The 26105-nt window shown below is 36.4% G+C and overlaps 1 protein-coding gene across 1 annotated transcript; it reads right to left on the reverse strand.

The window, feature by feature from the left end:
* Window positions 1-2444: 2444 nt before the first annotated feature.
* Window positions 2445-25745, reverse strand: LOC131078407 (DNAJ protein JJJ1 homolog). The gene is made up of 3 exons (XM_058016095.2): window positions 23769-25745; window positions 3136-3194; window positions 2445-2949 (listed from the first exon to the last, which is right to left on the reverse strand). Exons 1-3 carry the CDS (start codon window positions 25620-25622, stop codon window positions 2892-2894), a joined length of 1971 nt encoding a protein of 656 aa, XP_057872078.2. The 5' UTR covers window positions 25623-25745; the 3' UTR covers window positions 2445-2891.
* Window positions 25746-26105: the final 360 nt, after the last annotated feature.

A 26105-nucleotide genomic window follows, 5' to 3' on the forward strand; every position in this document is an offset into this window, starting at 1 on the left:
AACACATGGGTTATAATGGCAGTCCCTAGGATCACAATCAAAGACACATCAGGACAGTGAAAAGAATGACTACAACAGTCTAGCATGGTAATGACAGTCTAAAACATAATGACTGTGACAGAAAATTTCAAGCAAAGATCACTAGGGAAAAATGCAGTCATGTTAAGACAGTGCCTAGTGAGACCTTTACAAGGGATGAACTATTTTAATTAAAGGAGGACCTTTATATGATAGAGGGGTTCATTGCAGGGTATCAAATGCCGATGGAAGATTGTTCAATGGTGAAAAACAAGTCAAAAAACAGAGCCTACAGAGATATTACAGCATTTGAAGATTACAATGAAAGATTCAATGACAGAAGCTTCAGCTAAGAGGGCAGCCACAGTCACTGTTTTTAGAGACACCATCAATGATATTTACAGTGAAGACAAAGGTTTTGCAGCCACATCATTAGTGACAAAGATATATGTATCAGTTCAAAAATATATAGAAAGGTATTGCAACAGACCAATATCAAAAAAGTAGAAGACATTAAGGCATCAAAGCAATGTCAAAGCTTGAGATAGAAAAGAGAAAGATACATTCAAAGATGTAATGGAGATCACCACTTTTGGAGTAGCATTTGCTTCTTGACAAAGACAGTGCAAACATGAAGTGACAATGTTCACCGAGAGGTGTAATAGCAGTCATCACATGCAAAGGACAGCCTTCTATGGATGGATAACAGTGATTTTAAAGAAAAACCATCACTCACTTTATCGCCAAAGATATAACAGTGATTTTGAAGAATTGAGAAAAGAGTTTGATGAGGAGACTTAGAACAGTAAGAAAAACAGAGAGAATGACTCCTAGTACTTCAAGTTAAAATACAAACTCCCTATATCATGCAATCCACCTAAGATGACCAGATGAGAAGCAAGGGCACTTAAAAGCCTCAAAAAGTGAGATTTTGTGGCACATGTGGCAGTCCTACTCCAAGTTGAAGACCCCACATGGGTCAAGTATCAGTCAAGGACAGTTGCAAGGCCACAAATTACAAGATAGCTTCGTTTTTTACCTCCTTTTGAGGGGATTTTCAAGTTTGTGCGACCCAAGAGCATCTTTTCTTCAGTTAGAGCAGCAATTCATGGGGCTTCTTTCAGTTGAAAGGTTCAGTTCAAGCCCAGTTCTTTCTTGAGTTAGCTATAGGCCTTCTTTCTATAAAGCTTTCTCGTTTCTCTTCTTGATCTAGTTATTTTCTCTTTGGTTGCACACACAGCAAGTATTCAGCAATTGTAACTCAATTTTCTGAGATTTGTAACAGCAAATAGCTCCTTTATTGTCAATAAAAGCAGCAATTTTCTTTCCTAATACTTCATGTGTTGTAATGAGTGAAAGATTTGATGATGTTTTTGTGATTCAGACTTAGAATCTTTTGATTTTCTCTCTTTCAAGCAATATTAATTCAAGAAGATGCATGATTAATGCAGGTCATAGATTGTGTAAGCTGATTTTTGATAGTTTGAAATTGAGAAAATAGTTTGTTTTCCTTCATACAAGCTCTGAAATTAGCACCTTTCTTATGAAATACTGATGTATTACATGCTTAGTTGAGTTGTGAAAAGACTAGGGTCCTTTTTGGAATGCATTGTGAGTTAGTGCAACTGAATCGACTTCTCAAACATTTGGTGCATCACCTCCTAGAATAGTTTCCAGTTACAATACTTCTATCTTTTCCGATCAAGAAGTTAGTTTGCAGGAGGTCTATCAGGAGAACCAGCTCACTCTGGAGATTCACCTTCATTAAGAGCAACCCACAAGCTCGAAAGTGTTTTCATGTTTCACAAGATTGGTGAACTCCATTAAGGTGCAATCCTTCGTGACAACAGCCCTACAATAAAAATTTGACCCAATTATCATCCACGCTATGATTATTCATGTCACTTATAGTAGGGTGGATAAATTAAGAGCTTCCACACCACTGTCAGTACACCAAATCGAGTACGACTTGCACACCAGGTTTGTGTATATAACTAGTTACTAACGTTTAATTGTCCTGACAACTTAATAAATACAATTTTGCCAAAATTGCCGCCTTCTGCATTACTACAGTGAACATACGAACATACCTGAGGGAAAACGGACTCATTCCACCAGAGATAAAATATAGATGGTCATACTAATTTAAGTCAAAAATCCACTTTCATCTGACATCTAATTGAATACTTTAGAGTTTGCATCTGCAAGAGATTATATTTGCAGGCATGAAATTTGTTAATAATCCATATAAATAATTGTGACAATGTAAGAAATTAATGTTCGACACCTAGGAGGCAGCAGAACATCACAAAATTATATGAAATGCTAAGCATCTAAGGAAATATCGAACAAACTTTGCATGACATTGTGAAGCAAATCAGCATTAATTTTTGTAATTGTACAACTCCCGACTTTCGGGATTAGAATATGAAAAGTCCTTGTGTATGTGCTTGCTTCCAATTGATGTTTATTACATTGGTCTCAAAGCTGCATGGATACATACAAAAAAAATCACAGCCAATCTTTGACAGACTAGCTGCTCTATATATTAACCCAGCTAAAGTAAACACAGTTTCGTGTTTTTACTGGGAAAGAACACAGATCAAAACTTGGGTCGCTATCTTTATGATATTGGGAATGGAATCATAAATATATTTAACAATTATAACAGCACTGAAAGGGGTTCCAGCAGAGGCAAGAACCAATGTATTTCCAAAAAATACAGCTTTGCTTAGGCACAAGTGATAACATAGATGATAAAATGCACTCCATACTTTCTTTGTCTTCCTCTGGTATTCTAGTGTGGCAAGAAAAATCATAACAAGAAATAGGTCATAGCCATTGGCATACGTAGTTAAACAATATCTCCAACTCTATCTACTTTTCAACCTAGAATGACCAGTTTCACTCAGATGAGCAAATACTTGATTCCTGCAATCACAAATCAAATAATTCAGATGTTAGTAAGTTTGCTCCTCTAAATTGTATCTTAAACAACATCGCTGCAGTTAAACAAAGTGATAATTTGATGAGACCAAAATCCACTGGTCAGATGACTTCTTCACAAAATCATTAACCCAACATCCAGAGAGCTGTGAACCATGGAGAATTGTTTACCTTGAATCAAATTCCTCTCCACATGTTTCACATTTGTGTCCACTAAATTTTGCCACAGCCTGCACAAATAAAATCAAATACAATCTCTAGGAAATCAGAAACAAGTCTTCCTATAGAGACCAGAAAAATAATACCATATGATCACTTTGCCATTTTACGAGGAATTTATTAAATGTAATCCAACAGAGTCAATATTAAGGTACTTACAATTTATATTCTAGCCTCCACAGTTTGTTTTCATGATATGTATCATAGTTGAAGTAAACTCTATCTGACAATACATACTAATAAGATGTATAAAAGAAATTTAGCAGAGGAACCATTGCTTTAGGGCTTAAATGAAGTAGAGGGCAACAGACAACCAATAATCTTCAACAACGATTGCCAAAAGTGACTCAAAGCATGAGTCACTTTATGGCTTAAATGGAGCGAAGCGCAGCAGACAACCAAGAATCTTCCACAAATATTACCAAAAGCTATGTTACCAGGTCCTTGTATCTACCCTGCCATCCCTATATGGGTCCAAAACGGGTCACACTTCAGCCTGGGTATGCCCAGGGTACCGCCTTAACACCTCAGGTTCCATGTGGGTCTTTCACAGAAGAACCCACAAGGAAACAGAGGCACCCGGCCAGTACCCTAGGCAAAAGGTAATCTGGATATTTATCAAGTTGTATTCTCTTGCCAGTAAGATGTTTGTTGTCAGTTTTCATGATCATTTCTTCCACAAGGTTTCCTCCATCTGAAAAATTCTAAAAATGAATGTTCCTGAAGAAACAAATTAATATTAATATAATATAAAATTCACAGTTTTCACTAATGGTATTTTCAAACTTACACGTCCAACAGTTTACTGCCTTTTTCCCAAGTTACCAATCCTGGTATTGGTTCGGGTTCAATTTGCAGGTTCAGTCAAAAAAACTTAGGGGGTTGTGTACAAAACAATATAAAAAACAGAAATATTTATATATTTGTGTTGTCCTCATTTTTGAAAACAAAAATGATGGACCATTACATAAAATTTTCATAATAAAATGAAAATTTTACTCTATTGCACGCTTCCCGAGGCAAAATTTCGCCTTATCCTTGGACTGGACTAATCCTCGGTTCATCCCCAAACCACGTTTTGAATTTCATCGCATTCTAAGTTCATTTGCTGTGTCTTTCCTTCAATTTCGGGTTTTTTCTCCCTGACTGCAGGTGGGAAATTTTCCTTAAGTTGCAAGTTTTATGTTTTCTTTTGTTTAAGTCTTTGTAAGGAAATTTTTAGTTAATTACAAGTTCACTTTATGAAATTTGAACTTGTAACTTACTTTTTATTTCCTCCTTGTTGCTTTTTGTCTTTTTAGTCTTTGTAGGAACTTTTTAGACATATTACAAGTGAACTTTAAATTATAAAGTTTAAATAAAACTTTTAATTCCTTTAAAAAGTTTCATTTAAGTGATTTTAAGTTACGGTAGGGGTTTTTCTCCTCCATTACAAGTTTTATAAAATCACTTTTGCTTGTAATAGGGATTTTGATTTCCCAACTACAAGTTTTATTTTTAAGTTGTTTTTCAAGTCACTTGTAAAGGGAATTTATTTTCCCCATTACAAGTTCTTTTCTTTTAAATTAAGTTATTAAAACTTGTTGAAGGGATTTTATTTTCCTCTTACAAGTTATTATAACTTGATAACTTGTATTCCTCTCTTAAAACTCGATTTTGCCTTGTGCAATGAAAAGCGACATTTTAAACTTGTAATATGAAGAAAGAAACCCGATTTTCACTATTACATGCAAATTCGAACTTGTTGCGTTCCTCCAAGAACCCGACCAGCCAAGAAAAGTGGAATTTGTTGAAAGTTTCAATCAATTTCTGTGGAGATTTTCTAGGAGGAAGAAGGCGTTTTGAATTCTTCGCTATTTTCATGCATTATGATACTTGATCCATGCCATTTGGTGGAATTATTTGCTAGTTTTAAGGCATTATAACAGCAACACATGTTCTTCAAATGCCACGATTTGCTCCTCCAAAATGCCACGAATCTTTCATCTCCTAAGTCGTTTTGCCCTCTCTTGCCTAGGCGTTGGGGTTTGATGATGATTTGACCCATTCTACTTGCATTTTGTAACATGTTTTTGCTGTTTATTCTCCAAAACCAAGTTTGGAAAAACGTGGCTAGGGTTTTGGAAGTTCGTTTTGTTGCTTATTTAAAGGTTTTGCTTCTTCATCACAAGGATTGTTGCATTTCCTTGGAAGAGCATTTGGATTGAAGCAAGGTATGATTTCTTTTCTTTTTGTTTTTATTTTCTTGTCTTGTTGTTTTTATTTTTTTGCTTGATCTTTGTATATATGTTGGTTTTGCCCTAAAATCGGTTTTGTGAGAGAGATTTTTCCCTTTGCAAAGCAATTTGTGAATTGCATTGATCTTCCCCATTTTCCCTCTTTACTTGCATTCGGGATTTTAAGTCCCAATTACAAGTAGGATGAAAATAATTGATCTTCCCTTATGGTTGGAATATTTTAACCATATTTTGTTGAAATTCCAAGTTTCAAAGATGAAAAATACCCATTCTTTCAAAATCAGATTTTTAGAACCGGATTACATGTTGAAAGTTCTTCCCATTTTCTTGAAGATGACATTCTCAAAATCCTTCCATTTTCATCCATACTCATTGCCATCATCCGTACATATCATTCCCGTCATTTCCCGGATGTCAAAATCTCATTTTTCACCTATTTCTCCATTTTCCGTTTTGCAAGTATACTTGCATTCGGGTTTCAAAAGTCCGATTGCATGTTTGTCCTTCCCCACTTGTATACTTGTAAAACTTTCCCCAAGATCCGAAATTGGTCAAGACCAAGTTTCAAGCATTCCCATTTATTTTGGAGTTCTTCCATTTGAAGAAGAAAAAAATGTTAGTTGCAGCTGATTTTGATGTTGCTTTAACACTTTTACGTCTTCATCGCAGTATACCAAGTTGTTCTTCAATGTCAGATTTACCATCACCATCCATTCCAAAGAAAATGGAAGTATAAATATGACAAGTATCAGAATGAAGTTTCCCCTTCACAAGGTTCCTCTCCTTTGGATCATGTCAAGGATACGGAAATAGGGCATGTTGACATGTCAGAATTCGTCAAAAGGGTAGAGGATCCACAGGATAGTAATATGCAGCGTTTGTTGGACAGCCACATTCACCACGCTTCCTCTTTTCCAGTGGCTGCCCTAGAGCCTGAATTTGTCCTTGTTTGTGCTCATCATTTTGACAAGGAGACAAGAACCATTAGAAATGATGATGGGAAGGCAATAATTCGCCTTGATGCGGATACCATTGAGAAAGTCTTCAGAATACCGTCAACACCTGTGTATATGGAGATTTCCAAGGATAGTGCAATAATTCGCCTTGATGCGGATACCATTGAGAAAGGTTGTTTGAAAAAAGATTTTTAAAAGATCTTGATCTTTCTCATTTATGATGGTCTTCATCTTCTTAATGATTGAATCGATACCATCACATACCTCTCCCAAGAAGAGCCTATCCATGTCAGTATTACGGATCATGCTCAATATGGGCTCACTAAAACTGAGATATTCAACTCAATTCCACCAAATGTCATCTAAGATCATCTATTTGATATTTGCAACCCTTGTAGTACAAGATTGCCTCCATATGGACCAAAATGGGTTGATGACCATGTTAGAAAGTGCCTCCCAAACCTTCACACATCATTTCAAGACATGTGTGTTGGAGGCAAAACAATTCTCAACAACCTATTTGAAAATCATAATAAAATAAATTAAAAATGTCAATAAACTGAAACATATTTATTAAATAAATCTTATTGCTTCACTTACCTCCAACAGCTCCAATTTCAAGAATGTTTTGAATATGCCTTGTGACATATGGTGGTTAGTGATGAACTTTTGAATCTCTTCGGCCTTAGCATACACCTATTTGATCCAATGATTTTTTAAATATAAGGTTCAACGTGTGGACAACACATGCTGTCCAAAAGATGTGTTAATAACACTCCTCAACTAATAAACCAACCACTCTAAATTTTTGGCAATGCCTATTAAGACTTAACATTGTTTCAAGACCCAACTTCCTCAATGGCTTTCATGAGAATGTTAGCAACAAATGCACCATCCTTCAACTCCCCTTCACAATCCACTGCTCTCAAAAACATTGCCCCTTTAGGGGACACTACAAGAACATTGATCGATGATCAGTTTCTTGCATCTTTCCATCCATCATAAATGATGGACACTCCTACTTCGGCCTACGGATCCCTTATGTTCTTCAATGACTCCTCTACAAAATTCACCTCTTTTTCCAATAAAGTGCTTCTCAAAACTAGCACCCTTGAACCCTTTTTGAGCCTCATTAATTGATTTCACCAATTGTTGTCAATATGGTGACGAAACAATGAAAGCCAATCAAACTACATAGAGATATCTCACTATGTATTGATCGCAACCTCTTGAGACTCATTCTGAAATGCCAATTCCAATGGTCCCGTTGATCTATGTATAATGTCTAAAGGCCATGGTTTGTTTACAAAAATGGGTAGCTCTCTACAAATTGAAGATTAGAAGGGGGTGAAGGGGGCTTTATTCCTCGAGATCCTTTCTTTAAACAAAGGATGATTTGATATGTGGCTTGTTGCCTGATCTGCTTTTTCCTGCTCATTAATATATACTATGATTTGTGCTTCTGTAATGGGTACACCGTTTTTTCTTGGTCAAGCTTTAATTCCTAGTCCAACAATGTGGCATAAATGGCCTTTCACCCAATTGTATGAGCTTGAATATCTAACATCACACCCACTAAATTCCAAACATAACTCCCACCACCTAGAAGTTGTTGTCCCATAGCAATATATTTCCAAAGGACATAATTTAGTTATGTTTTGAAGCAAAGTCAAAGCATAGAGCTTGAACAAGTTGTCATTGTAAACCCCATGACAACAAGTTTTGTAATGTCCCCACTTTTAAATAGAATTTAATAATAAATAATCTAATAAAATCAAAATATTAGAAATTAAATTAAAATATAATTGAATATAATTAAAATTTAATTAAGTTAATGAATGGTCAAAAGACAAAATGAAAAGTTGTGACTCCCTTAAACATGAGATATAAAAGGGAGAAGAGAACCTCATTTGAGGGGGGATAATTTGGGAATCAGAAGTGCAGATCTGATTGTGAAAGGTTGTGTCCCTTTCAAAGGGCAGAAATAATGAAGAGTTGCACTCTTTCAAAGGGTGCTAATGGTGAAAGGGTGTGTCTCTTGCCAAAGGGCATACATGATGAAGAGGTGTGACCTCTCCCTCACATTGAAAGATATAAAGGAAAGGAATCAAAAGCATCTAGTGGCATCACATGGATCGGATCAGATCAGATCAGAACTGTTATTAAGTTACAGACAATAACATCCTTGTTCTTGGTGGTATGCATGGGGATGTGCTTAATATGTATGCTTAATATATGAAGCCTGATAATGTTCTTATGCAGAATTTAATAGTAATATTAATATAAACTACAATATGTTTGACAGTCATACTTAATTTCATATACAATGCCAGACCAGATCTAACGCATGTCAGATCTGTCTGCCTTTACAGCCACTAAATATACTAATAACTAATGTTTTTAGGTAGTGGTGGTATTAATAACTTATGTGATAGGTAATTAGCAAATACATAAATAATTGGTAATATAATTTAATTCATTTATTTATTTATGTATATATATATTCAAATCAGAATAAGTATAATAGATTTATATATGATAATGATGTTAGCAAGATTTATATCCGCTTGATATACATACATATATACTTGATTGATATGCATACATATATACTTGAAATAATATCAATAAGATTATATTTATATATTTATAAAAAATGAATTATAAATATATGTGTTATCATGGATATAATTAATAGATTGCTTTGGTTATATTTTCTTAGATTATTTAATGTGTCTTATCTTGTAATCAATCAAAGGAATGAATGGAGGAAGTAAATTAGGGACTTGCAGATTACCAGTTCTCCCAAGCTAAGTACGCCACCCCAAGGGATGGAATTGTCATAGTGGGACGTTCCTGCCTCTTGTGGGCCAAGAGGTGAGTTGTCATCGTGAGACGCTGCGTGTTCTTGGGCTTAGTTGGGTGGAGCAGTTTACAGGCACCCTCGCGAGGCTTTCCTACCAAACTAAACTATGATTGGTTATGGGTAGAAAGACATGTTATTAATTAAATGTAATATATTTGCTATTAAACTATGTATTTATTTGTCTATTCCTAAGTTTATTGAATGGCTAGATGAAGTTACTATTATATACTGAAAAAAAATGATAAACTATATTTGGAATTACTAATTTAGGACAAAATTCAGGTAATCACTAGTTGGGGCCATTACAAGTTCAATAAACAGCACATTTGAAGAATTGAAACAAATAAACACACACACAAGCACACACACACATATATATAACTTAACTCATTTAAAAAAATTAAGCATGTGTTACAGATTTATAGAAAAAATAAAACAAAGCAAGAAAGTTCATTTGTGAAAAAAAGGAATGTAGAAAAAAATTTGAAAAACTACCAGTTTTGAAAATTCTTCCTCTATGATCTCCTTGGTAACAAATGGGCACTTGCAAATGTGTAGGAATAGAAAACCCAACAATTTGGAACCTTCAACAGTCAACTTCAACTCTATTTGTGCAATGGCAAGCAAGAACGAAAATTAAGCAAAGATGAATGATATTTTTATTTTGCATTCTAAACAAGGGAAATGACTTTGTTTTTGTCTTCAAAATGTCTTAGAATCCATGTTTTAGGGTTGGGGGGTGTTTTTGGAAATGTGATCAAGTCAAATGCCAAATTAGAAAAAGAATTAAGAAATTAAAGTGCCAAAATCTTGACAAGCTTGCAGTGGCAAGACCAGCAGGCGAATTTGCCCAAGGTTTACCCGGATTCATCCCAAACCGGCCCATAAGGTGTTGGACAGCCCCCAATGTAGACCAAACCCAGACCCATATCCAGGCCAGATCAGACCCAAACTAGAGACCCCAAGTCCCAAATCAGTAACACGGTCTCTTTCATTAAATGCATCTACAAAAAACATATTCTGTGACAATGGTGCCATTTTGAACTTAATGGTCTTTTCAGTTTCCAACTCTTTCAATCTGTGTATCTTACAACCTTTTTTCCTATACTGTTCAAATCATTTTGCAGGGCCTACGCTTTAAATGGATGGATAATGGAGCAACTGGCTTGCTTTTTATGTGCCATTGGACATTAAACACTAGTCATATTAGAGAGAAGAAATCTTATGAAATTATTAATGCCTTGTCCACAACCCAATAATAAATAGTTTTTAATCTAAAGCAACCAGACAACCAGATTTGATGCAATAACCTTTTTTTTCCTTCAACTACTATCACTAGTAAATATATATGAACTGCATAGTGCATAAGTATACTTAAAATAGCCATATCCATATTTGCATCAGATAAGTAGAAACAAATACAACAAAACTAACCACAAGTATCCAGTTACTTAGGCATCAACATATAAATCATGATTGATTCCTACGAATTATCAATTACCTAAACCCATATTGCTATCTTCAAGGTTAAAGGCAATTTACTTCAAGGATACTGATATTACCAGCTCAATGTGTATTAACTTTTACAAATAGGCGTATGACTGCTTTACCATGCCAAGAAACAACAGTTTCAACTAACCAAATTTTCATTTGGCATTAGACAAAAATTGAAAAACTTTATTTTTCTTGAAAGTTTTGGAGTTTAAAGAAACTTCTAGCTTGCTATGTTCCTTTGGAGTTAATATGGCCTTTCATGCCATTAAATTGGCTTTTGCTATGATCAAAATAGAAGAAATACACAAATTGCTAAAGGCCAAAGTTTATTTTATTTTTAGAACTTAAGTTTTCACAGATGCTGACTAGTGATTAGAATCCTACATAAAGAAAAATAAAACCTATAACATTCAGACTGTAGGTTATGCTTTATTTTCTGATGCAGTTCTAGCAGTAGATAGTCGTACATTCATTATAGTCCCAGTTGCTGTTCTTCCAAGAGTTACAATTTCAAAATTAATTCAATTCCTGAAATAATTGTTTGTTTTGCCATTAAAAAAGACTTGTGTTCCATGGAGATGTGTCCTCCCCCCCAAAAAAAAACCTGTGTCCCCTATAGGGGGACATTTCCGAGACTTGGGGACTTGGTGGAAACGTCCCCTCACAGCACCACCACCTCTGCTGGGGATGCCACCGGGTCACTTGCTATATGGTACATGCAAGGTTGCACGGGTACGGGGGTACTTGGAGACATAGGAGACTGGTGTTGGTACCGGTACGGCTATTTTTTCAAAATAGGAGACGTGAGTACTTGTGGAGACGCCAATTTCTTTTAAATATAATTTAATAATATATAGAAATTCTGAAAATATAATGACATTGAACATTAAATATAATATAATAATTTAGTAATGGTTGTTACAACGTGTTAAGAAATCCTTGTGACCTGCATTTGTTTTGAGTGTTGTTTCTTTTCTGTTTGTACTGCATTTTGATTATTTTGTTGCATGTGTTTTGTTTTGTTTTTTAATATTTAGGGTTTCTTTTTTTCGTTTGGATTGCAGACAGTGGAAGACGGGCGGATACGTTAGCGGGAAGTCTCCTATCTATGGAGAGATTTCCAACCAAGTTTCCAGTGCGGGATATGCATCCAAGTCTCCAGTACGAGTACCCATGCAACTATGGGTACATGCCATTACATACTGATTGCAACCTTGAACTTCGTGAAAACTAGTTGGTCTTTCATGGGTCACTCATAGAGATGTTATATTGCAGATTTTGCCTTGATGATTTCACTACACCTCTATTTTTATCCCAGCACCACCTTCCTCCCCCCCACCAACACCACCACTCTGTCGCCGTTCCCTCACCATCTCCGAATTTAATCCTTTGGTCTCCCAGTCCTCGAAACCCGTCCCCCCGTCAAGAAACTCCATGGAACTATGAAAAAGAGAGAACTTTTTTATGGTTGCCTTCTTTTGTAGATAACATGTGCATTTTGGGAATTCAAGATGTCAGAATGGTTGATGAGTTCACTGATATTTCAGCATTGCTTGACAAGTTCGTTGATATTGTAGACACTAAAAAACAGTCAACACCTGCGTCTCCTTTTTTTAACATATCATGTGCATAGTCTTTAATTAAACCCCCTTTCACTAACAATTCTTCTAAGTCCTAAATAAATAAATTAAATCGATTATTTATTTGTCTCGTTTGTCCATTAATTAAATAAATTCATTTTATTTAATTAACTAATTAATAAATATGAGCAATAAATTAATAAATCATTTTTATTAATTTATCATATTTATCTTCCTCCAGAATAAAGATAATTAATAAATTTTATTTATTAATTCAACTTTATTTGTTTTTTGTGATTTATTAATTATCTCTATTTATCCTCTCATGTGAGGATGTTTCCTACTTTTTTTTAATTTTTAATTCTTCCATTTTATCCTCTTATATGGAGATATTTAATAATTTTTAATTATCAAATCTTCTCTTAAAATCCTCCTAATTTTCGAATTTGGAAACTAATATCTTTCCTTGATTTTCAAAAATCAATCTTTTTGGCAATATCTCATTAATCTTAATTTTAAATTCCACAATGAGGTATGAATATTCAAAAATCTGTTTTTCCTTGTGAGGAGATAATTAATAAATTTTATTTATTAATTTTCTTATAAGAGGATATTTAATCTATTTTTAATTCTTCTATTTATCTTTTCGAATGAAGATATTCAATAATTTTTAATTATTAAAATCCTCCTGATATTTTCAACTTGCTAATTTGGTATTTATGAGAAGATAATTAAAGATTTTATTATTTATTCTCATAATATCTTCCCATTTGCTTTCTCCTATCTTCATCCTTACCTGAATGGCAACTTTGTTGTGCACTCACTCAGGTCCGTCCATCTAATCAAAAAACTTTTCAATCTTAGCCATCCAATCAAATCCTCTTTTCTATAAATTGAGCTCTCATTGCTCATTTTCGATAACCACATTTTTCAAGTATCCTTACGCTGTCAATTTCGCTTGCAAATCTTGTTGTCACTTGCCATTGTGCTTTGGAGGTGAGATCCACAACATATTTGAAGGAGAAAGAGAAACAATGGAGATCAATTGAAGGAGATTTTGTTTGGTTTGCATTTCTTGCTTACATCTTATCTTCAATTCTTTCATTGAATATAATAGGAGTTCATTTCATTTGCAATTAGGTTTGTGGTTGCCTAATGCTAATGCTTTTGATGCTTTATTTCAACTTCCTACCTTACAGATATTACAATTGATGATATTCCTGATTCCCTTCAAAAATGAAAATCCAACATCATATTAACTTTACACCTAGAGCTCGGATTCCAAATCAGCCTACTTAATGATTAAGTACAACAGAGAATGCAGAATTAAAGAAGCTAGTGAAAGAGTTACTACAAAAAATTCACATTCATAGAAGCATGAACCCATCAACAACTCTCACTCTTTTTGTTCCAAAAAAGCTGGTAATCGATAAATTTGCATTGACTTCATATGAAAACAATTAGATACAGCTTTTCAATTCCTCAAAAAGATAAACTTTTGGATAGTTCATAAAGTGCCAAGATCAGTTCTAAAATAGACTTGAAAAGTGGGTAGCACTAAATCCTGATCCAAGAAAGAGATGAATGGAACACAACATTTAAAACAAAGGAAGGATTGTCGGAATGAATTTTTCATTCCATTTGGATTGTCAAATGCCCCAGCCACTTTTGCAAGGTGTAAACCAGATCTTGTAGCAGTTCGTTGGTAAGTCTGTAATTGTATACTTTGATGATATTTGGTCTTTAGTGATAGTCAAAAAGAATACTTCAGCGTCTAAAATTGTTTTATGAAAAATTATGTAAAGGGCAACATAATTTAATAATGGTCAAAAAGTATTTTTTGTGAATTGAAGCTTGTATATTTGGAGTATGTTGCCTGAGTTGACTGCATGAATATGGATGATGGCAAAGTGAAATATTTTGTATATTCTTGATTGATCTACACCTCAAAGCATGACTGAGGTTAACAGTTTCCAAGATATGGTAATCCTTCATAAAGAATTTGTTGTTTGTAACTAGGTCAATATATGGGTTCGGATTGCCTTAAGGCAACATCCGAACCCATTTAGGACTGGGCCCTATCCTAAAGGGTAGCATGCCCCCAAGATTAAGCCCAACCCTATGCTTGCACGCCATCCTAAATACCCCACGCCACAATAACTATATTGGCACCAAAAGGAAGGAGGCCGACTCGAATCAATAAAAGCTAAGACACATATAAATAAAGATATCTTGCAAAGACAATTCATTCAAGTATTCAGGAATTAGCTCTGCATGAAAAAGTGTGAATTTACACAAGGAAGGTGAGAAGTTGTCTAGACTTATGCGAACTTGCCCAAGAGGACATAGGCAATTTTTGGTGCAGACTTGAAGAGCTTAGAAGTGCAGATCTGTCATACAAAAGGGATCAGATCTGACAAGGAAGCTAAGTATTGTACTTGTGCTATTAAGGGAGAATATATAATCTGACCTGTGGGTCTTTAATGCTGGGTTTTTCCTCCTTGGAGGTTTTCCCAAGATATTTGTGTTTGTCTTTTGTTTACTTCCTTCATTTCTGAGTTTACTGAATTATGATATACTAAAATGTTACAAATCTAATTAACAAACTAGGGCATAATTAAAGGACATAAATCTGATTACTGATCTAGGGCACAAAAATTACATGGTATCAGAGCTAAGGTGTCACTAACTTCTGATTTTAGTAAATCATTTGTTGCATATAGCTGTTGTTGTTTTCAGATTAAAATGTCAGGTTTGAGGGCTGAAGATAAATTTGATGGAGCCCTTGGTTTTGTTGCTTGGAAAGTCCGTATTCTATTGATCCTTGAAAAAAATGATCTGCTGAAATTCGTAGATGAAGAAAGGCTGTCTCCTCCAAAAGATGCTGAAGAGCTGAAACAGTTCAAGAAAGACTCCCTCAAGGCTAGGAAGATCATAATTGAATCCGTCAAGAATCATCTTGTCACTGTCATATCAAAGTTTGCGTCTGCCAAGGAAATGATCAAACACTTGGAAGGGATGTATGAAGTCAACAACCTCAGCAGGGCTCTTGCTCTAAGACAGCAGCTTCTTCACATGAAAATGAAAGAAGAAGACTCAATCATAGCCTACTTCATGAAGATCAATGAACTAAAAGACAAGCTAAGTACTCTTGATTGCCAAATCTCGGATAAAGATCTTGTTATGATTGCATTAAATGGTCTACCTGATGAATGGGAACCATTCATTCGTAGCATTGGTGGAAGAGCCGATCGTCCCAACTTTGAGCGTCTTCAATTTGATTGCATCGAAGAGGAATCTCGAATTGAGGTAAGAGGAAAACTCAAGAACTCTCACAAAGATAATCATGTTCTCTTAGCTAAATCTAGGAAAGGTGGACATTGGAAGAAAGAAAGAGAAGCAAAGATTTTAGATCCTCCACCTATGATCCAAGGAAGAAGTCAAGAGATTCCTCTCACATTTGTTGCTTCAGATGTGATAAGTATGGTCACTATGCTAGAGATTGTCAAAATGATCCAAAGGAAAGGGAAGTCAATTTAAATGAAGTGGCCGAACAAAGTGAGGATTATCTTCTTATCTCTACTCTATCCAGCAATGTTCCTACGGACAGTAATACGTGGATACTTGACAGTGGTGCCTCAAGACACATCTCAGGTTTTCGTGAGCATCTCTCAGATCTGATTGAAAAGGACACCAACCTTCATGTGGTAATCGGTGATGATGCTCGATACTCGGTAAAAGGTTTTGGTACTACCTCTTTAAAACTAGATTATGGTATTTCCTTGCAACTCTGTGATATTCTCCTTGTACCTGGTATTAAAAGAAATCTTATTTCCATTTCTGCTGTTGAGACATGGACCAGCTAGGACTCGAACCTAGGACCTTCCATACACTGCTGGAGTGCTCTACCACTGAGCTATTGGCCCCTCTTGGACCAGTACATCGTCGGTCCGGGTGTGGCTTATTTCCAACACCAACACCCCCCCTTAAGCCACACCTCTCGTGTGCTTGGGGCTCCTAGCCTGGACCTGGCTCTGATACCATGTTGAGACATGGACCAGCTAGGACTTGAACCTAGGACCTTCCATACACTGCTAGAGTGCTCTACCACTGAGCTACTGGCCCCTCTTGGACCAGTCCATCGTCGGACCGGGTGTGGCTTATTTCCAACACCAACATCTGCCTTAGAAGATAAGGATTTGCAAATAGCATTTTCTGAAGGGAAAGTACTTGCTTGGTCTAAGAAATCTAATTTCAAAATTGCTCGTGTTATTGGAAATAGATGTGATAGTTTATATAAGCTTGCAGCTAATCCAATTCAAGCTCTCATTCATGAGGCCCTTGAATCATGTGAGCTATGGCATAGAAGACTTGGACATCTACACTTTCAAGCTCTTCCCACTCTCGGTAAAATGGTTAAAGGTATGCCTAAACTTAGTTTATCTCATGATGATGCTTGTAAAGGTTGTGCAATGGGTAAGAATGTAAAGAATCATTTTCATAAAAGCGATAGTAGGGCTAAAGAAAAATTAGAACTTATTTATTCAGATTTATGTGGTCCTATGTTTGTAGCATCTCCTAGCGGTTTCCTGTATTATGTTATCTTCATAGAAGATTTCTCTAGGAAAACATGGATCTACTTTCTTTAATCTAAAGAGTCTGAAGAAGTCTTAAACAGATTTAAAGAATTCAAAGCCTTAGTTGAAAATACTACAGGAAATCGAATTAAATGTTTAAGGTCTGACAATGGAGGTGAATACACCTCAGGTAGTTTCTATGACTTTTGTGTTAAAGCAGGAATTAAGAGAGAGTTTTGTGCTCCCTACAATCCTCAGCAAAATGGAGTTCTGAAAGAAAGAAAGGGACCATTGTTGAAGCTACAAGAGCCATGATCCATGATCAAGACGTACAACCTTTTCTATGGGTGGAAGCATCCAAAACAGCAGTTTATATTCAGAATAGATGTCCTCATCGTGCCCTAAGGATGTGACTCCTGAAGAAGCCTTTACAGGAATCAAACCTGACATCAGCTACCTAAGGATATTCGGGAGCCCGGTGTATGTTCATGTGCCTAAAGAAAAACGAACCAAGTTGGATCCATCTGGAAATAAAGGCATCTTAGTGGGATACAGTGAATCTTCCAAAGCTTTCAGGATCTACATTTCAGGTCAAAGGTATGTTGAGGTAAGTAGAGATGTAACTTTTGAAGAAGATATTGCTTTCAAAAGATCTAAAGGTTCATTATCCAACAATAATGATATGGTGATTGAAAATCAAGATTCAATAGTTGATGCTAACCCTGAGACACAGGAGGAGTCTACTGACCTTCCGGATCAGGAAGTTCAGAATGACCCAACAGAACCCATGCACTCTACCAATATACCTCAGAATATTGTGGTGTGCAAGAAGAGACCACTTTGGGTTAGAAACACGATTCAAGATGCTGAAGGATTTGTTGCTCCCAGAGGAACCTTTAGAGATAGCAAGAGATTCCAAAATCACGCCAACTACATTTCTGTGATGTGTAATATCATTGAGTCTGAACCTCGCAATGTCGAAGAAGCTATGTCCCATCATGCTTGGAAATTAGCCATGGATGAAGAGTATGGGTCTATCATCAAGAATGATGTCTGGGACATTGTACCCAGACCCAAAGGTAAGTCTGTTGTTTCCTCTATATGGTTGTTTAAAATTAAGCATAATGCTGATGGTAGTATTGAAAATACAAAGCTAGGTTTGTAGCTCGTGGTTTTTCTCAAAAGGAAGGAATAGATTATGAAGAAACTTTTGCTCCTGTTGCTAGATATACTTCTATTAGATCTATAATAGCTATTGCTGCAGCCAAAGGTTGGGAACTGCATCAAATGGACGTTAAGACAACCTTCCTCAATGGTGTTATTGAGGAGGAAGTCTATATTGAGCAACCAGAAGGTTATGTAATCCATAAAAGAGATTCTCACGTTTTCAGGTTGAAGAAAGCCTTATATGGGCTCAAACAGGCTCTCCGGGCTTGGTATGAAAGAATTGATAAGTACTTACTAAGCTTAGGGTTTCGTAAGAATGATGTTGATGCTAACATTTACCTAAAGGTTTATAATGATGATATGCTTATTTTGGTTTTGTATGTGGATGATTTATTTCTCACTGGTGAAAATAAATTAATTACAAGATGTAAGAAAGAATTAGCCTCAGAATTTGATATGAAGGATTTAAGTCTAATGCATTACTTCCTAGGATTAGAAGTATGGCAAAAATCCAATGAAATTTTTCAAAGTCAAGGAAAATATACTATTGATATTCTGAAAATGTTTAGAATGATGGATTATAAACCCATGCATACTCCTATGGAATCTAACTTAAAGAAGTTAAGTGTTTCAGCAGCTAACTCTGATTTTGCAGATCCATCTAAGTACAGGCAGCTGATTGGATCATTAATGTATCTAATCAATACAAGGCCAGATATCTGTTATGTTGTGAATGCCCCCAGTCAGTTCATGAGCTTGCCTAAACTTGTTCACCTGGTGGCTGCCAAGCACATCCTAAGATACCTATGTGGCACTATTGGTTATGGGTTGAAATATTCACTTAACACTTCAATCTTCTTGGAAGGCTATTTAGATTCACATTGGGCAGGAAGTGTCAAGGACAAGAAAAGTACTTCGGGTATCTGCTTCAACTTGGGTTCTGCAGTGATCTCTTGGGCATATAGAAAGCAATCTTCCGTAGCATTGAGCACTGCAGAAGCTGAGTACATTGCAGCATCTGTTGCATCCAAAGAAGCAGTGTGGCTTCGCAAACTCCTCGTTGGATTATTTGGTCAAACTAGTGGTCCTAACACCATTCATTGTGATAATCAAAGCTGTATAAAGATGTCAGTAAATCCTGTATTCCATGACTGGTCCAAACATGTCGAAACGCACTATCACTTCATTCGGGATATGGTGCAAAGAGGCGCCATTCATCTAAAGTACATTAGCACGGATGAACAGGTTGCGGACATCCTTACCAAACCTTTATCCAGAGTGAAGTTCGAATACTTTAGAGACAGACTTGGTATTGTGGAAAACGGAACCCTGATTGAGAGGGAGCTCCAATCTCAGTGACTCTATCTGCAGCACTTTGAATCATTCTTTGCTTGTGTGCAAGAATGAATTGTGTCCAATCTATGCTTGTGTGCTAGATGGATAATTGTAATTATGTAAAGACCCACTTGTGTATTACACTTTCTATGCTTGTGTGCTAGAACCATCCTATGCTTGTGTGCTAGGTGGAAGATGTAATTCTATGCTTGTGTGCTAGATCCATTCTATGCTTGTGTGCTAGATGGAACTCTAAAGGTTCAGATTATGTATTCTCTTCTTCCCTAGTTAAGAGGGAGTGTTATTTGTAACTAGGTCAATATATGGGTTCGGATTGCCTTAAGGCAACATCCGAACCCATTTAGGACTGGGCCCTATCCTAAAGGGTAACGTGCCCCCAAGATTAAGCCCAGCCCTATGCTTGCATGCCATCCTAAATACCCCACGCCACAATAACTATATTGGCGCCAAAAGGAAGGAGGCCGACTTGAATCAATAAAGGCTAAGACACATATAAATAAAGATATCTTGCAAAGACAATTCATTCAAGCATTCAGCGAATTAGCTCTGCATGAAAAAGTGCGAATTTACACAAGGAAGGTGTGAACTTGTCTAGACTTATGCGAACTTGCCCAAGAGGACATAGGCAATTTTTGGTGCAGACTTGAAGAGCTTAGAAGTGCAGATCTGTCATACAAAAGGGATCAGATCCGACAAGGAAGCTAAGTATTGTACTTGTGATATTAAGGGAGAATATATAATCTGACCTGTGGGTCTTTAATGATGGGTTTTTCCTCCTTGGAGGTTTTCCCAAGGTATTTGTGTTTGTCTTTTGTTTACTTCCTTCATTTCTGAGTTTACTGAATTATGCTTTACTAAAATGTTACAAATCTGATTAACAAACTAGGGCATAATTAAAGGACATAAATCTGATTACTGATCTAGGGCACAAAAATTACAGAATTCATAAAAAAATTGCAGCAGTATTTGTGCACCTTCAACTGATTGCTCAAGAGAAATGTTCAATGGTCAGACATACAGCTGAAAGAGTTTTAACATGCTGTAAACGTATAGTTTTTGTTAAGATGTTTGTGCAAATGTAGAATTCAGCCAACATAAGAGATGACTTGTACAAATCATTTGTCCATAAAGATGTTTTCCTGTTTGCAGTAAGCAACTTAGCAATTGATCAAGGAATTACATAAAAGTGGGCCTGGGGTTAATTTGGTCCGTGGATAAAAAACCCTGCGAGTAAGTTGCCAAGTACTTTCAAATTTTTTGCTGGGCAAGTAAACATAAGTTTAACTCGCGAATCTCTGCAGACGAGTTGCAGAGGAAAAATCACCAAGTTTAAGATGAGAACTCACCAGATTTCACACGATTCTGAGGTATAAAATTGGAACGCAACATGCCAACATGGGCTAGAACATGTTGGGACAAGTCAAAAAGTTGGTTAAAATGCTTACTTCACAAGGATTTTTTCTATAAAAGTTTGAAACCCTGCATTCGCCCCTCCAATAAACCCTGATATTTTACAAGTCTTTGCTGAATTTTTGACAAGTTTTTACCAAATTTCTGCCGAGTCAAAAATTTTGGGCTCACCAAGTACTCTCCGAGTCTGAGTCTGCAAACTATTATTTGGTCAAAATAAAGGGTTCACCCTTGTTGAAGAAAAGATTCTTTAGGCCTCCGGTGCTTCAAGCTTCTAAAAGGTTCATGTCCTAATGCCAAAATTGTTAAATAATGAAGAGAAGCTCTTAAAATATTAACTTTTAATTGATGCTTCTTATTGTGGAAGAAACTTTTGGGTGGATATCTATATGGATTTTGTACTTTAGCATGCCTAAAAAACACAACAAGATAATGATTATACCCTTTAGTTGTGATAAATTTTACCAGATGGCTCATTTCCCTTCTTTGCAGGGAGACTTCTGATGCAAGTAGAGTAAGTGACTTGATTTTCAAAGGAGACATTCAATTTCATGTGATTCCAACAATAACTGACAGTGATAACAAGCTTCTGAGCCATATTTGGAGTTTATTATTGAAGAAACTCAACGGTCATCTGGAAGCCAGCTTTCCTTATCATCCAAAGACTGATAGGCAAACAGATTGTGGATGCTCTGCTTCAGAAACCTTTGAGAAGCCTAGTTGGAGATCATACAAAACGATGGAATTTCACCCTCCACAAACTGAGAATGCATATGATTCTGGTATGAATGGTACAAAAGAAAAATCTTGTTCACTTTCTAGTGATCGTGAATATTAAGTGTGATGCAAAGGTTTTGTATGACATATGAGAGAGGCACAAACAAGCAAAGAATAATAAAGCAAGAGCCCACAGCAAAGTACCAGGAGAATGTTGAACCTCATAAGTGAGGAAAAACTTTATAAGAAGGTGAATAAGTGATGGTTGACTTACAAAGGGAGAGGATTCCATGGCAACTTAGAGAAAAATGAAGTTGAAGATCATATAAATTATTTAAGAAAATAAATTGGAACACACATGGTTTTGATTTGCTTGAAGTATATGGCACCTGTCATATTTTCAATGTTTCTGATTTTTGTTTGTACAAATAAAGATGATGAACCTCCTTGTACATTACAAGTCAGGACAAAATGAGACAATTGGGATGATAAGTGACTTCAACAAGATCAAATAATTACAAACTATATTTCCTGAAATGGAAAGGTCTTCTTGCATCCAAAATTAATTAGGAAAATGAAATAGAACTCATGAAATTCAGTCATGATTTCCCCAGCCATTGAACCGGGATGTTCAATTTTTTTCACGATGGGAGAAATGTTGTTCTGGATGTAGACAGTTGTGCATACATTATTGTTACACTTCCAGCCATTTTTCTACTAACAGTAATTGTTGTTTGTAACTAGGTAAAAATGGGTTCGGATTGCCTTAAGACAACATCCGAACCCATATAGGACTGGGTCCTATCCTAAAGGGGTAACGTGCCCCCAAGTTGAGCCCAGCCCTATACCTCCACGCCACCCTAGATACTCCACGCCACAATAAATAAATTGGCGCCAAAAGAGGGAGGCCGACTTGGATTTAATAAAGGCTAAGGACTCATATAAATAAAGGTTAAATTGCAAATGCAAATACAATTCAGTTATCCATGAAATCAGCGAATTAGCTCTGCAAACAAGAGGTGCGAAATCACCAAAGAAGGTTGTGCGAATTTGTCCAAGGATTGGGCGAACTTATTCAAGAGGATATAGGGCATTTTGGTGCAGTCTTGAAGCATGCAAAAAGGGCAGATCTGATATATAAAGATCAGATTCAGAAAAGCAAGCTAAGTATTGTATTTGTGCAATAAGAGTGAATACATAATCTGACCTGTGGGTCTTTAATGCTGGGTTTTTCCTCCTTGGAGGTTTTCCCAGGGTATTTGTGTTTGTCTCTTGGTTCCTTGTTTCATTCTTGAATTTACTTGATTATAGTTTACTAAATTACAAATCTGATTAATAAACTAGGGCATGATTCAATGTTACAAATCTGATTACTGATCTAGGGCACGAATTTAACAGTAATGATTGTTTCTAAAGTGGAGGATTTTTTAACCTTGGAGATTTATTGCGATGTCTTCTATTGTGTTGACCATATGCAAAAAGGCTGTGTGTATTATTTGACTCAAACCAGCGACTTTGGTATGCTTTGAATTGTTCCATTGTTAGAAGAAATTTCAGTAAAAGAAGAAGCAATTCAAATATCATATTTTATCACTCTTTCTAAATACTCCATTTGTTTTTCAGTGTTTAAAAGCCTGAAATTTATTGACTAATAACAGCAATTATATGAGATTTGATTTGTTGCTTCACAAATGAACAGGGACTACATGTTAGTAGTGGCTGAAAAAATATCTTTTTATGTAGAAATTTGTTTGCTTTCCTTGAAACTATGATTGCAGCTTAGCAATTGTTTGGAGGCAATATCAGAGAGAATGTGCTCTGTATAATTTTAGTTTTCATTTGATCAAATATTAATTCACTCAAACGATGGAGGCCTCTTGACCTGCCTTCCTTGAAGATTATCAAAATCTGTTTCCTTCATTTATGACTGGTCCAGCACAGAAGACCAACTTATAATTGACGATACAAAAAACATGTGATAATATGAAATTCATAGAATACTTACATCTTCCATCTACCAAAACATGCATAACATGCACAAAGCATAGAAAGAATGCCAGCTCCTCTATTTTTATAAATTAAGTGTACAAAATACTTTTATATGTAGTTACAATAAAGCATTATAAAAGCAAAGAATGCAGAATCAGAACACTTCACAAAACATGTGTATATAAAATAAATCATTACTTTTTTAAGAAAGGTTGGAAGCATTGAGAAAAATTTACCTTTCCTTTCTTGCCCTTTGAACTTGCTTTTGCCGATTTATGTTCAGCAGACTGCTTTGCAGAACTTTTAGGATCCCTCTTATCCCCTTCAAGCGTATCTGCCTGCCTATCTCCACTGAAATTAGATACCATTTCCACTTTCTGTTGTTGAGAAGCCTCCTTATCCTCTGACCTTGACTCTACACCGTCTGCAATACCTGTTGTATAATGCTTTGTGCTAGATGCAGCCTGTTTTTTCTTTCGTTTTGCAGTCTTTTTTGATCCTTGTTGCTGAGCAGGCATTGGAGAACCTCCCACATCATTTTCAATTCCATCATCTGCGTCTCTTTGAGCAAAATTTGAACTGCTTGGTTCAAATCCAGCAGGTTTTCTGACCTCAGTTTCTTCAGCATTTGCATTGTAATTGGAATTGCTGTCATGTTTTTCTATCTGTACGGGACTCAAATGCACCTTATTGGATTTCTGTTTGTTCCTATGGGTTTTTAGCATTGCTGCTAGAACACTATCTTCATCATCCATTTGGTTGTTATCCATTTCATGCTCTACGTCACCAGCATTTGTATTTTCGTCCTCGATAAAGCTATGGTAGCTTGACTTATCACTGGCATCACGTAAATCAGCATTATGTTCACTGCCAAAAGAGGGCTGGCGCTCCCCTATGCTAATTTGGTCATCTTCTTCAGAATCCCCTGAATCATGTCTGTCCACCTCTAACTTATCCATTCTGATTCGAAGGTCATCTACTTGTGCCGTGTCACTAAATTCTTTCTCAGCTAGACCGTCAGAGTTAATGTCCAGTCCAAAGGCATCGTCTTCCGCGCTAATCCCAATTTCATCGATCAAATTATCTTCCTGCACAAAAGAATCCCTCAATTCCACAAGCCTATCCTTGTGCTTTTTTGACTGCTCGTGATTCTTCCACTGCTTGTCAGACTTAAATCTCTTACTGCACACAATGCAATATAATTCCTGATTGCCAGAAGCCTTCTTATCATCACCCCAATCCTCTTGATCAGCGTCATTGTCACTCTCAACTATGGTAGTCCACTCCTGCTCTTGATACCTGGCAGCCTTATCCAACCTCTCCTTCTCCAACTGCTTCCGCCGAAGGTTGGCCAGCGCACGCTTCTCATCCTGCTCTTTCTTCCTCTGAACTTGCCTATCAAGAACCCTCTTGTCCCTCTTCTTCACAAACTCGGCAAGCTCGCGCACGGTTTCATTATACTCCCTCTTGGCCTTCTTCCTAAGTTTCTTGTTTTCTTCTTCCATTAGCCTTCTGACCTTGCGGTTTGGGCCTGCAGAAGCCCTGTACTCATCAACCCAAGAGAAGTCCTTGACAGTGCAAAACCCCAGCCAATAATTATAAAAAGCGGATACCTGTGCATAAGGGCTGTCAAGATTTCCCATGAGTGGAGCGTCGGCTACCGCAGGCGCCTCCATTGCATGGGCAAACGCAATCTCTTGCTGGAACAATTTCTCAAACAGTTGGCCATACACCCTAAAGAAACCCTTGCCGCTATCCCCATATCCCGAATAAGCACAAGTACTGAAATAGGGCCAGAGATTGATATCGAAATCGGAGAAGTTTGTATTGGTGGAGGAGTGCGAGGAGGAAGAGAAAAGGATTTGAGATCGATGGTTATCGTACCAGGATCGCTCTCGCGGATCAGACAGCACTTCGTAAGCGCGCTGCAGCTCCTGAAACCTTGCCGTCGCAGCTTCATCTCCCTTGTGCTTGTCCGGGTGGAGTTTTAGCGCCAGTTTCTTGTATGCCGCCCGAATTTCCTCCGAAGAACAGCTGCGCTCTATTCCCAGGATTTCGTACAGACATCTTTGCGGGGCGTCTGTTGCCATCCTTGTTTTAATCGTTGCCTCTGCTCACATGAGGAAGGGAAAGAAGGGCAGGCGCAGAAGAAGCAGCCACCTTAAATATTTGGCTCACAATGCACTCTGCCAGAATTAGAATTAGAAGAATTCTAAGGTACTAAGTTTTCTCAAAACTAGGTAATTGTCTTCAAAGGTTGTTCATTTGACCATCAAAATAGTAATATTTAAAAACATATATAAAATTTATAAATAGTTTCAAATTAATAGATGTGATTTGTCATTACTATTTCAAAACAAAATTGATATATGAATAGATTTTCAATTTATCATAGTTTCAAATTAATAGATGTGATTTGTCATTACTATTTCAAAACAAAATTGATATACGAATAGATTTTCAATTTATCATCATTATGCATTAGTGCTGTGATATAAAAATTTATATAACTATTTTCTTACAAGTCATTATCATAGCAAGAATAGGTAATATATTTAATTGTTTCAATTGAA

Source organism: Cryptomeria japonica, chromosome 3, assembly GCF_030272615.1.
Source record: "Cryptomeria japonica chromosome 3, Sugi_1.0, whole genome shotgun sequence".
NCBI classification, from domain to species: domain Eukaryota; kingdom Viridiplantae; phylum Streptophyta; class Pinopsida; order Cupressales; family Cupressaceae; genus Cryptomeria; species Cryptomeria japonica.